The 16,712-nt window shown below is 40.4% G+C and overlaps 1 protein-coding gene across 1 annotated transcript; it reads right to left on the minus strand.

Annotated features, from left to right (window-relative positions):
- Nucleotides 1-7,872: 7,872 nt before the first annotated feature.
- Nucleotides 7,873-15,774, minus strand: CDC23 (cell division cycle 23; the record flags this gene model as incomplete). The annotated part of the gene is made up of 14 exons (XM_010282177.1): nt 7,873-8,341; nt 9,228-9,347; nt 9,446-9,524; nt 10,369-10,430; nt 10,747-10,822; nt 11,156-11,275; nt 11,428-11,581; nt 12,716-12,797; nt 13,022-13,119; nt 13,209-13,386; nt 14,633-14,765; nt 14,861-14,966; nt 15,340-15,382; nt 15,637-15,774. Coding segments are annotated over 14 exons (1,560 nt in total), but the record flags the coding sequence as incomplete, so codon positions are not given.
- Between the last annotated feature and the right edge of the window lie 938 nt (nt 15,775-16,712).

Consider the following 16,712-nt stretch of genomic DNA (forward strand, 5'->3'; position numbering starts at 1 on the left):
CCCTGGGGAACACCGCTTGTGACTGGCTGACTAGGGTCTGGACACTGCCATTTTTAATTCACGGAGAACTAATAATTTCAAGGAATAAGAATCTGGCCCTATGTTCAAAACAGGATACAGCTTTTTTGGTTTTGAAAGGGTCCACTCATTTCAAACTGTAAATCTTACAGTATCTCAACTGAAGAAAGTTATATAATAGCAGAGGGCATGCAAGTTTTAGGCACGCATAACAAAAGTAAAGAAATTATTCAATTTATTAAGGAAATCCAGATGGGAGAAAATGGCAGCGCTCCTGGTTTGAAAACATTTCAACTGCACTTGGAAGTAGAAATATTTATTTTCTGACAATATAACTACAACTGGCTAATTTTCTAAAGCAAATAAATTACTAACCTGAAGTCTTATCACTGAGCCACATGTATTAGTACATGCAATCAAATACAGAAATTATGTTGATGGACATATGCCTAAGTCCTGAGTAGTTGCATAGTTTGCTCCTTCCCTTATTTGCTGTCAGCAGACAGGATGCTTTCCATATGATTGTCTATGACTTGGCTGTGCTTCATACAATACCTGTATTCATTTCAGTGAATAATATAATGCTTGGACAAACAAATACTTACACAGGTATTTAATTTTTACTATCATCTATTTTTGGTAAATAGAGAGTAAAGCTTTAAGTAATGCTTATTAGTATCAAGAATACTTGACATTTTCCATTATAAGATTTGTTTCATTGCTTATCCCTTTGTCAAACTTTAACAGTTTGAGCCTAAATATCTCCAACAAATAAGCATGTATTTGTTTCTAGCCAATATCTCGGAGAATCTCAAATAACACATCTAATATCTTCTTGAGAACAAGACTATAGGAACATTTTTTCTCATGTGGTAAAAATTCCAAAACTCATCAAATTGCTTTTGATATGCTAAAACAAATCAAATTGTTTTAATTGCTCATTAATTTGTTGCTAAAACAAATAAAAAATTTTAATTGCTGTAATTCCCAGGATATTTAATTGGGACTTAAAAAAAAATTATTGGCTGTCAACCTGTGTGACACCTTTTCTGTTTATCACTCATGTAAATATTTTCCCATATTTCTACCAGTTAGAATTCTTTGATAAATCATGGTTCCCTTGTCCAACTAAAGACCTGGATTTTGGTAGTTAAGTCTACCAAATACTTCATCCTTGCCAAGTATATTTGGGCTTCTCTTTCCAGCTGGCCTTTTACCACCTCCACCTGCAAGCAAGAGCACTTGCAGCGTCTAGTAAGAGGGGCAAAACTGCATGGTCTCTATAATGACTATGTAGAAGGCGTGTCGGGGAGCAGCAGGGGCTTGCTGCTGTGTGAGGGAAGGCAAGCCAGGAGCAAAGGGTGACAAGAATTTTACAAATGGTCTTGTTCATATCCTCAGGATTGCACAGAATAATTATGTGAGTTCTTGCAAAATAAATCAAGATCCAATTTTGCTGCTTAAACCCATCTGCTGTAGAAATGCTGGTCCAATAGGTGCTAAGGAACATAAAAAAAGACACAGTAATTTCTAGAGATGCCCAGAATTAGGAAAATGGGATCCCTCTGCTATAGGCACACAATGCAAATGCATTGTGCAGAGGGCTATGTGCTGCGATGGTACTGCCTTGCCTTGCCTGCAGGTTTTCTGCCCACCTGTATGATTGGTCTTACAAAGTTACAGATAAATGGGGAAGGGCTTTTAAAATGCTTTTTCCTTAATTAAAATCATGCCACAGCCATACGGATAAGACTGTAATAAGTTTGTAGGGGTGAATAAGTACACTAATTATGAAACAAAGACATAGTTCTTTTTGACTCTGCTGTTGCAATTTTAATTGCAACACTGACACCACTAGTGTCAGTGGCAACACTGACTAGTGGTTCCAGCCCTGTCTCCCCAGATAAGGAGTAAGTCACTTGTCACAGTCTTACAAGAGAATGGCACGGTCAGAGCACACTACTCCACAGTCATTACAGCAGCCTAGGCTCACTGCGGTCCCTCTGCAGTCCCTTCTCACCCCGGGGATGATCCTTGCAGCGGCCGCAGGAGCACGGTGGGTAGCACTGATGCAAGAGGGGCTGCACTAGGCAGCACCTGCGCACATAGTTCAGCACATGCATCCTTCAAACGCTATTGCATGGTCCTCTGCTCACCACTGTAGTAACAAAAACTTTCAGTACTCAGCAGCCTCCGAAGTAACATGCCTACCAGCTCTCTGCCAGCAGCAAGGCTGATAGGGGCCAGGAGGTCTCCCAGGATGCAGTTCATGTAATGAGAGGTGGAAAAATAGCCCAGTGCCCTCTTTCCTCTGACTCATGTTAGCAGATGTGCACATGAATCCTGGTGGAAGAAATCAGGGATCTTCCCTCCCCACTGAGAAACATCACAGTCTTTCCAAAGAAGGAATGTTTATGATGCTCCTCCACATGCCACTGGTGGTTTATACTGTTAGCAAAATAGTTTGTTTTCCACTATGCTGGCATTTACCACAGCACAGGTAATTTTTTTCCCCTCATTATTTCTGGTTAGTTTCAAAGAAAATCCAGCATGTCTTTATTAAGATGTAAATATCAGTGTTCATTTACCACATGAAGCTCAGCATCAGAAGAATCACAAAAACACCTCAAGTGGATATGGGTTTTTCCCTGTGTTATTTTTTAAAGATAAAAAGGAATAAATGCATAGGAGCCACAATAACACGCACCGTATTACACCAAATGCCTGAGCTGAATAAATGCAGAGGTCTTATACAGTCCCATAACAAGACAGGAGTCACAGTTAACGTACTGTATAGCTGGACTCTAGCAATACATAAATATTTAAGATAAGGTTTAGACAGGCCACAAGCTAGATTCCAGCTACATTATGACATTTTTTGACCCACTTACACAGCTGAGTAAATTACTGTGATGGAAAAAGTCAGTTAGCAAAATCATTCAAGCAGGACAGACTTCTACACTACAGATGCATAGAGTCACAGTGAAGAGAAAGGAATAGGAAGTCTGCGAATCAGTCCAAGCAATCACATTTACTAGCAACAGGCCAGCTGCCTGGAATAAATAGGGCAACTGAGGGAAGCTGCTATCTCAAGATAAAGGCAAGAGGTTTATTGAATGAAATTGCAATAGGTCAAGCAAACAATAATCCAAGAACTGGGATCCAATTTGAAATGAGCTGAAATGAACTCTTAGCAGAAAACATGAATGCCTGAAATCTAGCATGCACTAGCACCCTTTGAGAACAACTACTAAACAGCAGCAGTCAAATGAAAGAGGAGCAGACTGTTTCAGACAGATGTATGTCTGATTCTGCACGACAGGCATGCCCAACTCTAAGACGCTCATGGGCTATTGATTAGGTTGCTTTCTGACTTATGGGGGTGATCAACAATTAGAGCTTTAGTTGGAGAGAATGGGAATTCACATTGCCCCAGAATGGTTGTTGACACAAGAGCCTCAACCAGTGTACTGCAAGAGCCCTGGAGGGGACCTCCAGAATCACCGAACAAATACAGCTGGTATCATATACCTCACATAAAGAAGAAACAGATATTTTAGAACTGCTTTTTATTCAGACAGTGCAATTGGTAATTCCTGAGATTTACTATGTTCAATAGGTACAGAATTCTGAACAAGAGAAAAGCATTTTAGAGATTACTTTTTCAAGAAAAATAGTTTAGTTCTGGATTCAGCAAATGGTTGTATTTGGCAGCAGCCTGTATGTACAGGAGAGAAACAAATTATTCCAGAAATACACTTCTCTTGTAGGTATCTAAGCACCACTGAAGCAACATCTGGAGGGTACAGACAGACAAGATTCCAAACCGGAATGTTGAGCAAAGATAAATCAGAATATGGATGAATTCACATTCACATCACTGGAACAGGTCTGTGTCTACAACCAGAAAGACAGTAAGTATCCAGAAGTAGCAAAAAAAGGGGAACTGGCTTGCAACCAAGAATATATTAAATAACAGTCAAGCTTTGGTTACTATGGTACTCAAGCAGAAGAGAATAGGGGAGTTGTCAACACAACATTCAAAAGTTCTGACAGCTGAAAGATCCTGCCCCAGCTCCTCCTGCATATCCCAAGGTCATTCTCTGTTATGTTCCTTCATTGTGGACTGTCTTCTCACATGACAACGTCATGCTAAATCACTTTAGCAATGGTGGACTGACAGCTAATAGTAGCAAAAAATACTAACTGATCACTGGCTACATACACTAATAAAATAAATGCCAGAGATAGCTATCCATCTAGGCCACAACTTCAAAACAGTAGAAGATTTGGAAAGCTTCTAAACTGCAAAGAATGGAATGCAGACAATCACGTAATATAAAAAGATGTCAGTGAAAGCCCATGTAGATAGCCTAGGAAATGGCAAGTACTGCAGTGTACCACGTAGAAATACTAAAGGACAGACTAAAACAATCTTGGAATAAGCAGTTCCACTAATAGCAGTTAAAACTTTGGAAAAGTGTTCCAAAAATGTAACAACAGAATGCATCATCTTGGTTTGTTTTACGGGGTGATCCTCCAAAGGATGATAGCTTGAAGAGAATTAGCTAGACCTTTTAATAGTATTGTTGATTTCAGTAATGTCCTTTCAAGCAAGTGTGTTAAGTACAGAAAGACTCTAGGAGAGGTGAATCATGAACAGTGGAGTACTATGACTGAATCAGGATAAAAATAGACTGAACCAGGATAGAAGGAAGACTGTGTAAGTCAGTACTGGAAGACACGTATCTGTGTAGAAATCAACTTGTTTCCAAAATTTAACCCTATGATGCACAATTTTAATTTGTAAATGTGACTGATGTAAAAAACAGTAATAAAGTAACAAAATAGAACACTTTAAAGATTCCTCCCCAACTCTCAAAAAGTATTAAGAAGCCAATGTTCATAGTTCTCTATAAGACTGATTGTTCCTAGAAAACATGAAAAGTTTGAAAGTTTTTCTTCAATGCCTCAGGTCTTAGAACATTCTCATAGGTTTAATGATTATTTATCCTAAATATAGAGCTTATTTGTTTTACCAGAAGGGGAAAGATAGAACTAGTAGATTTGTTTTGCTGCATAAATTGTTTAATTTACATTACAAGAACTTGCTGTTTATGTGGCACAAGAATCGATCATTGATTGTCATTACTGATTTTTATAGGTCTCATCTTTGTAACAAGATGTGACACATGCTATTTATGTATTATACGATACTAGAAAGCTAGTAGACTGGATTGTAATTTTAAATATACTAATAGGCTCTATTAAAAAAAAAAAGAAGGTCCCATTACATCCTCAGTTTTAAGACAGTAGGTAACCTCTACTTATGTGTAGTTTTCTCCTTGTTCTTAACAAATAACTCCCACCTTGTGCGATGGATGTCATTCCAACAGGGACTGTCACACTTCCAGAGCTGGCATAACATAGCAGACCTGTCAATGAGCATACTTTCATCCAACACAAGTTTCTGAACTTGGCATTAAGTGCCATTATCCAAGCTAGGGGCAGGGGAGACAAACGGATGAACTCACAGTCCTCACAACCCAACTTAGACATAATTGCTCAACCCTACTGCATCTTTTACAGGTGAGTATTTAAAGGTGTATCTGGAAGAAGTATCCTCCACATCAAGGGAAATCAAGTTTCACTGATCAGCCCAATGATAAAAGCCTCTTCGAAACCCAGCAGGCAAGGTACATTGTATCAGATCAATGCCATTCTGCTGTTTAGATCTGGTGAACACAGTTAATCCTTACAGAGAGCCTCCCAAAATGACATCTGGATACTGGACTTAACAGAGGACCTTTATAAGCACCACAGTTTGGACAATCTTCATTGAAAAACATTCCATTGAAACTTGGACTATTTCTTCTGAAGGAAATCTTCAGACAATTAAAAAACTCAGTGGGAGATTCCACAACTGGATAGCCCTAAGGAAACTTGCCCTGGAGCTTGTTTAGCATGAACATCTGTAGACTATTGATAATGTATGAATATAGTCATAGTTGGTTATTCATAATTCATAACCTAAAATGTATACAAACCTCAAGTACTTTTAAAAAGACTTCCAGGTTGTATCAGGCTTACAAGTTATAACTGAATAGCACCGAGACATTTGGCTGAAGTCGTCTGAGGCCATAACTGACATCCCAAACTGTTCGTTGTTCTTCACAAGTCATTGCTCAAAACAAACAAAATCACATTCCTCCCAAGCGGATGAAGCCCAAACGTAACACCATCTTTGTCTGAAGGGCACTAAGTGTCAATGAGCAAGACAATTCAAGTTAAAGTCAGCAATGCTATTGACCTCTATCCTTCATGACCTCAGTGAAATTGTGAACAAACTAGATACATGCGTAAGGATATCTGGCTACCAGCTATTCAATGTAAAAGACAAGATAATGAACAGGACAGGAGACAGATGAAGCACATGGATACATAAAGCCTGACAGCAGACAACCAAGAGTACAACTCTAAGACACAGATCGATGTGCCATTAAAGGAACCACCGAAGTCTAACTCAGAAGATTCAACCAGAAGCTTTGTAACCACTAAGACTATGGTTGGTTATCAGGAAGGGTCTCACACACAGCAAATTTATTTTAAGATAGCTGAAGGGGATTGCAGGACCACATAAAAGGTATCATAGGACATCTACGGGAATGACCACAGACTTCAAGGGAGGGGTGAAGATGGGTCAGGGAGGAACAAGCACGGGAAAATGGGGCAGGGGGTGGTGGTGGTGAGAGAGAGTGTTGACAGGTAGGCAGAAGAGCTGCCAACTGCCTGCAAACAGGCTGCTAGTCATTAACGTTTGTCTGGCTGAGACTTATGACTCGTCACCATAGTGTATTCTACACTTTATTATTAAACACTATTGCTGTCTGTTTTCTGGATCATTGTGCTCCTTACTCTGTGTATGTATGTGAATGCTCCAATAGCAACCCTAACTGGGACTAGCCAGCAAACAGGAGAAACCCAAAATCTGTCGATACCCTACGTCCAGGGTTGAGACTGAACAAGATACCCAAGGTGTAGACATGGATACCGAAGAGACTTAAGGTCATGGGCAGAGACTGGAGAGACCACAGAATGTGCACATGTACTTAAGCCACTGAAAGCATATATGTATGTTCCACCAGCAAACTTTAGGCAAGTAAGAACAGGATCAGGCCACTTCTACAGTTTCTATTTTAAGCAAGTGCATCTAAGGGCACTGTCCTCTTGTTTGTGTTAATCTGTTAATTTATGGTCATGTCTGTAGTATGTGGGCATATGTGCGCACCTTTGAAATTCACATTCAGCCTTTCTGTTGGCTAGATGTGTGAACAGGGACAAGCAGCACCGTCACAGGGGAGGAATCCCCTGCATCATACTGTCCATGAGATGTGGCATTCCGGAACAAAATGATCTATTACGGTTCATCCAATTTGATTTGCTACAGTACACATGAAAGCTGCACCATAAAGAAGCCCAAGGACAGTAACTTAATCATTAGTTTTTTAATTGTGCTATCCTACTGGCTGCTTTTCTACTGAAAGCCGACGTATCTGTCAGACCCACAGACAGAATGGCAAACAGCTGCCACCTGTGGCTCCTTGGAATTCCTCTGACACTTCTCAGTCCTTCAACATAGACATGGCACCTATATCTAAGTGCCTATATCTACTGCTTTAGTGAAACATCTTCCGTGTAGTTCAAGACAAGCAAAAGTCCTTAAGTAGCCAGCCAGGTAACAGTTTGTAATGTAGACAGAAATGATACCACTAAGAGGTCATCCAAAGAAGTTCAGTAAAGACCAGAGGTAACAGGGCAGAATCAAACTTCAAATGTATTTTAACTCAAGCAGACAAGCTCTTCCCAATCCCCCTGTTGGGAGTAGTCTGATGTATTGGAACGTGCCTGCCCTCTGAATGGAATGACTTGGTAAGAAGTACAGCAGGTTCTCACATCTCGGCACAGGCACTTTCACACAGGCTGCACCTTTGGCTGTTGGGGCATATCAGTCTTCATCTGTGGGCTCTAATAATGCCAACCCTTCACAGGAAGGCACTAATGAATGTAGAAATTTCACTGGAAAAAAATAAGTGGTTGCAAGCCCCATCTCCACTGTCACATTCAATGCACAGGTTAGAAGCATCAGCATTGTTCATGGCGTTACAGAAGAGAGATTGAGTGGAGAGACACGACGTGTGGGAGTGTTGTTGGCTGACAATGACGCAGGGAGGAAAAAGGGAGCAGCAATATCTGTGGATGAGGTTTCTCCTTGGTTGCGAAGCTGTAAGATCTGCCGCAGCAGGGCCTTTCCTTCTTCTCTAGTCTGAAAACAATTTGTAAAAAAAACAAAAAACAAAAAACAAAACACCTATGGATGGGTGGTTTCTGGGTCAAATTCAGTATGTAAGCAGTATAAGTTATAGTATTCTGTCACTCTGTGAGACTGTAAGCTATAAAAACCACCCTAATTTCTTTTTTCTTCTGCTACTTAAAAATGTTAAGATACATCACTTTTTTTCTTAGTTTTTCCTCCTTTTATTCACCTGATTTGCATGTTACTTCGGTCTTTCACATAGCAGTACCATCAACCACTGAAGCTGTCTAAATATTCCATCAAAAAATAGACTGGAGAAGCTTCAAATAAGCTGAATTCAGGTGTTCCAGAGTTCCAGACAGCTTTGTTAAGGATAGGCCAAACACCTTGCACTCATGGTTAGTGCCTACCACCAGGCTGAGGTTAAAAATTCGAAATTGCCCACTTATAGATATGGAACATCTCAGAATATGGCATCACATACAAAACCCAAGTACTACTATATCCTCTGCACTGTCTACATACAGAAGACGAGAAAAAAAGAAGTTATGTGAGTACTATCACTACACAGTGTGTGAGCCTGTGACTATTTAACCACATCCTCACCACTGAGATTGAGATTTTCAGCAGTCTTAAGACTGCCATGTGGAGCCTCAAATTCTTTTATTTAGTGAACACCAATGAGACATGGTTCAATTTTACTATCTACACCATAATCATAAGCAGCATTAGTGATCATCTATACACTACCACCACTCAGGGTGTGACCTGCATGGCAGACAGCCCTCATTCCTTCAATAAAGGATTCCTTCTACTCTGAGGGGAGCCAAGATCAAGGTCAGAGATCCCCCTAAGAAAGAAACAAAGAAACACATAAGACTGTGCAACTACTCACATCATTGAATGCACAGCATTTCTGAGCACATGCTGATGCTTCATCCCAGAGCTTACACTTGAAGTAGTACTGGGCCAGGTAACGGAAGGCAGTGCTGACCTCCAGGTGTTCCACTATCTCCTACAGTGAGGAGGGTAAAAACCATCATCTCTGAGTGCCTTCCAAGGTAGTTCTATACAATGTTTACTTCTCATTTTATTGTCAAGATATCATCTTACCCCACAGGAATAGATATCCTGGATGTATTTGATATAGCACTGAGCTGCCTGTTCAGATTCATTCAGCTGTTCGTGCAGCCTAGAAAAGGAGAAAAATGGGCCACTGGAACAAGACTGCACACTGTTGAAGACCTTCTTGGTCTATCAGAAGGTACCTACTCAACCTGACCTGGGATGCACCACCACAGTCTTTTCCTTCATAATTTGCAAGACATGCACAGTGCACTGCCCCTCATGCAAAGAGACAATCCAGCTTGAGAATATTTACATTACCAGGAAGGGATACCAGATATTAACTGCTAGAAGCAGTGGTAACCAAAGCAGGGACCTTTGCTTACTCTGTTACATTTTAAAGCTTTTAACAGACCTTTGCCATCCTATTCTAACTGGTTATTTCCTCCAGTGCTCCTTATTCCCCTGCTAAATCCAATAGTCTTTGTACAGCAGCTTCATCTTTCACTTACCCTTTTCCTTCCCCTTCACTTTTTCCACTTTATGTTACTTTATCCCCACCAAAAATTAGTGCTGATGTCAGTGTTCAAATTTATTTTAGATCAAACCCTTTCCCAATGTCACAACCATATACTGGGGAAATTAAGAAAAAAAAAAAATCAGTCCGCAATTTTGTACATCAACCATCATGGATTGCTTTAGGTCTCCATACAACAAATACAATTGTTAGTACTGCCTGCTCAAATCGCCTCAGGATTCAGAGGTTGCTTGCGTCTAGTTATCCTGAGGGAAACTTAAAGCTAAAGTGGAACACCAGAATTTGCAGTCAGTACAGACCTAAAGACAGCTCCAAAAGCAATACTACCGAACAGCAATTCTGCTTGGTTTACATTTAGTATTTTATCATTAGGTATCAAAGTGCTAGTTGCATTTAACACAATATTGACAGTTCAGTGATAATACATACTCACTTTGCTAGTTTCACCAGTGCCATTTTCTCCACATCTCCCACAGCATAAGCTCTCCAATAGCACTGTCAAGGAAGGAAAGTTAATCAAGCACACCACAAAAACGACTACAGTGCATGATACATGCGAGCAAGACAGAAATGGCTTTCCAGCAAAAGGGCATGTGTCATCTGTAGTAGACTGTTTTTATTTGTCAGCTGTTCTAGTTACATTGCAGCAGAACTTCCCCAATTGTAACCGCCACAGAAATAGTTTCAGTAAGCTCCTAAGAACACACTGTGTGCATTTCCGGTAGCACAAGCTACACAATTTTGCTGCAACTCCACCTAGTATCCTGAGAGACATCCTAATGTGTTATTCCACACATCAGTTCTTACTTACCTTTTTAGCTTCCACCAACTGGTTGAGTTTCTCATAGCATTCTCCTAGAGCAACCAGCATACGAGAATCGTTTGGTCTGTAAAAGAGCAATTCCTAAATGTAGTTTTAATGGACAGCCAGCTAGCTGATCTCAGGGCAGGGGCGGGAATCTACACCTGGCAGTGCCTGTGATCCTCTCTTACATAGAACATCACTTGTACTCCTGGCCAGCATTCCTCAGCATTTAACTGACAAAGCCTTTGTTAATAGTTAACTAATACAACTAAAAGGATTTGGAATAGTGAGACTGCACAAATCATAGTATTGATGTTCTCCCTTCCCCAACTTAGATCCTGTGTGTAAATTTCTTAGCTAGCAGCAAGCACATCAGAGTGAACACCAATAAACATGGCTCCATTCTCAACTCTACCTGAGCTGGTGGGCCCGTCGGTAGTAATAGAGACAGTAAAATGGCATTTTGAGGATTTCATAGGTTTGCCCCAAGCCGTACCATGCTCTGTAGTCCCTTTTGTTCACCTCTATTGCATGTCTGTCAAAGCAAAGGAGAAGAACTAGTCAGAAAGCAGTCAGGATCAAAACCAAGACAGAGTTCAGCAAAAGACTAACAAAAAATAGAAGATACTGCTTCAGTCCTTATGCATACAGACTCAAACACCATTTTGTGCAGTACATGAGAGATACCTGTAAGCCTGGATAGCTGCAGATGTGTTCTTCATTTCCATATACTCATGTCCCATCAGTGTCCAGGCTCCCAGATAACGGGGATTCAGTTTCAAGGCCCTCTGGAAATAGAGTGCTGCTTTTTCATGCTGGGAACGCAAGCTATAATAATTCCCTAAAGCAAAAGTCACAATATTTAAATAAATTAAAAACCAAACAACTCAGCAGAGAAGTAGAAAAAAGCTGGAAGAGGTATTATCTACTACCTCCTAACTTAAATTATGAAAAGAAAGAGTCCTATTAAAGGCAGATCTGATTCACAGAATGGTAGGGGTTGGAAGGGACCTCTGAAGATCAGCTGGTCCACCCCCCCTGCCAAGGCAGGATCACCTAGGGCAGCTTGCACAGGAACGCGTCCAGTCAGGTTTTGAAGGTCTCCAGAGAAGGAAACTCCACCACCTCTCTGGGCAGCCTGTTCCAGTGCTCCAGTACCCTCAAAGTAAAGAAGTTTTTCCTTGAGGTGGAACTTCCTGTGCTGCCGTTTATGCCCACTGCCCCTCATCCTATCACAGCACACTACAGAGAAGAGACTGGCTTCATCCTCCTGACAGCCACCCTTCAGATATTTATAGACCTTTATAAGGTCCCCTCTCAGCCTTCTCTTGTCCAGACTAAACAGCCTCAGGTCTCTCAGCCTTTCCTCATACGAGGGATGTTCCAGTTCCTTAATCATCTTCGTAGCCCTCTGTTGGACTCTCTCCCAAAGTTCTCCGTCTCTCTTGAACTGGGGAGCCCAGAACTGGACACAATACTCCAGATGAGGCCTCACCAGTGCAGAGTACAGGGGGAGGATAACCTCTCTTGACCTGCTGGTCACACTCTTCAAACCTCAACAGACCTAATAGCAGTCTGTTCTCCATTGTTCTGGTCAATCCTTTTCCAGTTGTACCAATCAATTAAGACCCCATCCCCTTGGCCTTAAAACTTAGATCATGATCTAACAAACTAATTTCCCGGTCCTGACACACAATCATTTCCGTTGGAGTTTCAAGACTGTAAAGGGATTATCAGCTACAGGGGCCTTCATAATGATTTCTTCAACTCCTTTCTGCACTGATAGTATTACAGCAGCTCTTTCAGAGAGAAATGAGGGAAAAGGGTACTCTATCATTTTTAGGCTGCCTGAATCCACGTTCACCAAGTGGGTTTGATAGCCTTGCTGGCTGATTGTTTTCACAACTGTTTGTAAGATTTCCTCACACAGCCTGCAGACAGCATAATAAGAACATGTGAAAAAGCTGGCTCTCACCAATTACACAGCAGGTCTCAACACGATACTTGTCTATCTCACAGAGATTGTGAGCCAGGTAGCTCAACTCAGGCTTCATGCTCTAGTGAAACACAGAAATGAAAGTGATGAGAAAAGGAGCATGTTATAGTTTCAAAGAAAACCTAGGCAGTTAGCAATGCATACATTGCCTTTATTTCATTGAGTTGTGTGAAACACAAAGCAGAAGCTGAAAGCCTATATTCAGAGAGGCTAGACAGCATCGGCTGCTTTGCCAGTGTTTAACATACGTCTGATAAATACCATCATTATGGAAAGAGGGCTTACCCTTACATACAGCAAGTTGGAGAAAGTGTCCATGTTTTCTATCCTGTAAGGATCTTGTTTCCTTAGCTCGTTAAAGATGGATAAAGCTTTGTCAATATCTGAAGAAAACAGCAGATGGGAGAACAAGAACTATATGCCAAGTCTGCATTAAGAGGCTTATTCCTACGAGTTGGTAAGTATCACTGACCTCGGATATTGTGGTAGGCAACTGCAATCTGAGAGATGATGTAAGTGCTTTTGGAAAATCCTGCATCAATGAGACTTTGATACTTCTGCAGAGCCTCCTCTATCAGCTGCAGCTCTGTATAAATGTGTGCAAGAAAGAACTCTTTCATCCATGTATCTGGCAAGGACAGGAACTTCAACTATCAAGAACCAAAGAAGAGGAGGAAGAGATGACAATCAGTAATATTCTAAGAGCCACCTGTGGCAAAGAATCCATTATCTTCCCTCCCATGATTTAGTAGACGGTCTCAAGGTAGGAGGTTTTCCTGCAATCGCTTTCTTAAAACATAGCACCAGCTAAAAAAGAGCATATGGGGACCAAGAATTAATATTGGTTTCTTCCACGGGAGACTAAATAATGCCTATAAATTGAGAATACTGAAACAGGAAAAGAGCGGTAAGACATCCAATCTAGAAAGCAGTACAGCATGGACCACATAATTCTATTTAGTCACTCCCGATCTATTCCTACAACTGCTGAAATTGCAGAAGAATTAAAGCCATTTCATTTGGTCAATCAGTAAAGAAATCACTGTCTTCAAATCTGACAGCACCTGGCTTCTGCTTCAGCCACTGGCCTTACTTCTCCACTAAATTCACAAGTCCTTTGAAAGACTGTACTTTCTTCCTGTGTTTGAACATCAATACCATTATCACTATTTTTGATGAGCTAAGTGAACACACTTCAAATAATCTAATCAAAAATGCATTTCCCTTTTTCCATAAATCAGTAAGGCTCTCTTCTGTGCCACCTCTACTTTTTAAAATATTCCACCAGCCAAAATGGAAGAATTCTAGGAGCGGTCTCATAAAATCCAATGCATAAACAAAAACAATCTGTTTTGCTTTTATATCTAAGTTCAGTTCTTCGATACAGTTCATCTTATATGTGTGGCTTTGTATTTGACACAGGGAATATCTTCATTAGTGTTTTAGTTTTAAAAGCAGTGATTCTATACATCCTTTCAGGCCACAAAAAGTGCTCAATAACTGTGAAACTAGAACCAGTTGGGGGGGGGGGGGGGGCAAAAAAGAAAAAAAAAGAGAGAAGTATCTTAGGAGGATCTCCTTCATGTGACAAGGCAATAACCCTGCTAACAACTACTTCAGAATATGTGAATTAGCCATTTCTTAAACCACTTTGTGAGTAAATGATAAAAAAATTAGCCCTGCCTGTATAAAGATTCTCAAGCTACAGCATGGCAAGCAATTGAAGAAAAAGAGGCTTTAACAACATGATTTACAGTTTTGGATTGCCTTGCTTGATAGAGTCTCACAGAATAAAGCAGCGGGCAACATCAATCTTGTGGCAACTGAATTATTGGTTACTGAACCAGGTTAAACGCTGGAATTTGTTACCACATCTTGGTATCTCCCAAGTTTTACCATCTCTTTATCTGTAATCAAGTTGCAAAGTTCCAGCCAGGCTCCCCAGTGCAAAGGTAAGACGTGTGCAGCTTCAACAAATACATCTATTGCTTCTTTCACCAGGTCCAGCTTCCGCAGCACGACACCATACCTGTAAAGAAAGTTATCAAGTTAATCAGAATCATAAAACTCTGCATATCCACACAAATAAGCATGAATACATTAGAAATACATGTGGACACTTACAGATAAAGGCCAAATCCATCCAGTTCCCGTGCTTTGTGTTTCTTGCTGAGCTCAACTCTCAGTTCTCGTAGAGCTTCATTTTTCACCTGTCCTTTTTCCAGAGGTCCTGCACAAAAAGAAAGTCAAACAGCTAGCTTTCAATCAAGAGTCTTACCACTTATTACAAGTCTAGGGTATATTCAGAATCATCACTGACATGACCTGAAGGCTTCCTAGCCTGTGATTATTTTCCTCTTTAAAAAAAATAAATAGAAAAACCCCACTTAGCCTGATCACCTGCTTCAAAAGAATAACTAATAGATGAAAATCTATAACCTGTATTAAGCCAGTGAATTGAGAGACAATGAAAGAAATTGTGTTACAGCACACTATTATCAAAAAATTGAGGGGAAAGCCATCAAACCAAGATTTTTTACATGAAGACGTATTACTTGAAGCTTCATTATGTTGTCTTGTGCTCCTTGACACCAGAGACTTACCCAAACTATCCACTGTCTCATCATCCTTCTTCTTTTCCCCTGACTGTGGAAAACAGAGGAAAACCAAGATTACATTACGATACCGTATTCCTTATGTTTGCTGCAACGCTAGCAGCAGTATGCAAACTGAGTTTTCACAAACATCACAGTTCTAAAAAGAACACCCCTTCTCCCAACATATAATTTGTATTTCTAGGTGGTCATTTGGAACAGAATAGGCAAAAAATAAGGTATGCCAGGGACGGGTAGGAAACAGAGGAGTTCAGTGCTAGAAGGCAACTTTTCCTTCTATCTTACCAGGTATCTAGAGTACATATACAAGAAGTAAGCTTTCTGACTCTTGCAGCCCCGTAGAAAATAGGCAGCCCTGTCATATTCCTTTAGATCAAAGTAAGACTTGGCTAATGTATAGGCATCCAAATCACGAGCATCCTCCTGCAGGGACACAGAAGAGTTTAAGGCCTCAGAAGCTATGACATGCTTTAAGAAAATCACCTAGTTGCAAACATATCAATGCAACTGCACTGAAAGATAAAAACGTAGTTTATTCATCCTCAAATATTGCTTGACTACCATTAGAAAAGTCTCTCCATTCCCTCACACGATCAGATTTCTAGTTCTCAAATAATGAGTAAAGACTAGTTAGAAACATTTAAAATAAACAGTGATATTCCAGAAAACAAATTGTGGCAAGCTGCCAGAAGGCATGAATTAGCTGTTCAAAGAGTATAAATGACCATAAATGAGAAAACTACTCAGGAATTCCCTATCAAACAACACTAACCAACTAATTTAAATGTGAACATTTCCTTGGTAGCTATGCCTTGAAATGCATTTATGACATGTTACACTGCTGTAATTTAACAAAACAAGCATATACCTAAAAGTCTTACTGTACACCTAAAGAGGTGGGGATTGAGATACAACCTGCTTCTCTTTGGTCCTAAGGAGGACAAGTTTAATGACACAACATAATTTGTATCACAATAAATTTTGGCCTTAATAAAGACAAATAAAAATAAAAATTAAGTAGCACGATTTCAAATTTTGCTTACAGAGTATCTCATTCAGGGCATAGCAGCATGTAAAATGGAATGCTTTCACCTGGGAAAACATATCCAGCTCTGTCTGCCCCATTAAATAGAGACTAGAAGGGAACTTCACAGCATTATAAAACAATCAATGCTCAGAACAGCCTCCGGCACCTAAGGTTTTTAAAAGATCGCTATCACATATTTTCTCAATAATTGTAGATACGATTAAAAAGCAGTCCGCGATCCCTGCCAGCAAGAAGAACTACAGCACCTTCTCTTCGAGCTCACAACCACTTCTACACCCACGAGCACAAAACGGACTCAAGCCCGCCCCACCCC

Source organism: Phaethon lepturus, unplaced genomic scaffold (genome assembly GCF_000687285.1).
Source record: "Phaethon lepturus isolate BGI_N335 unplaced genomic scaffold, ASM68728v1 scaffold55532, whole genome shotgun sequence".
NCBI classification, from domain to species: domain Eukaryota; kingdom Metazoa; phylum Chordata; class Aves; order Phaethontiformes; family Phaethontidae; genus Phaethon; species Phaethon lepturus.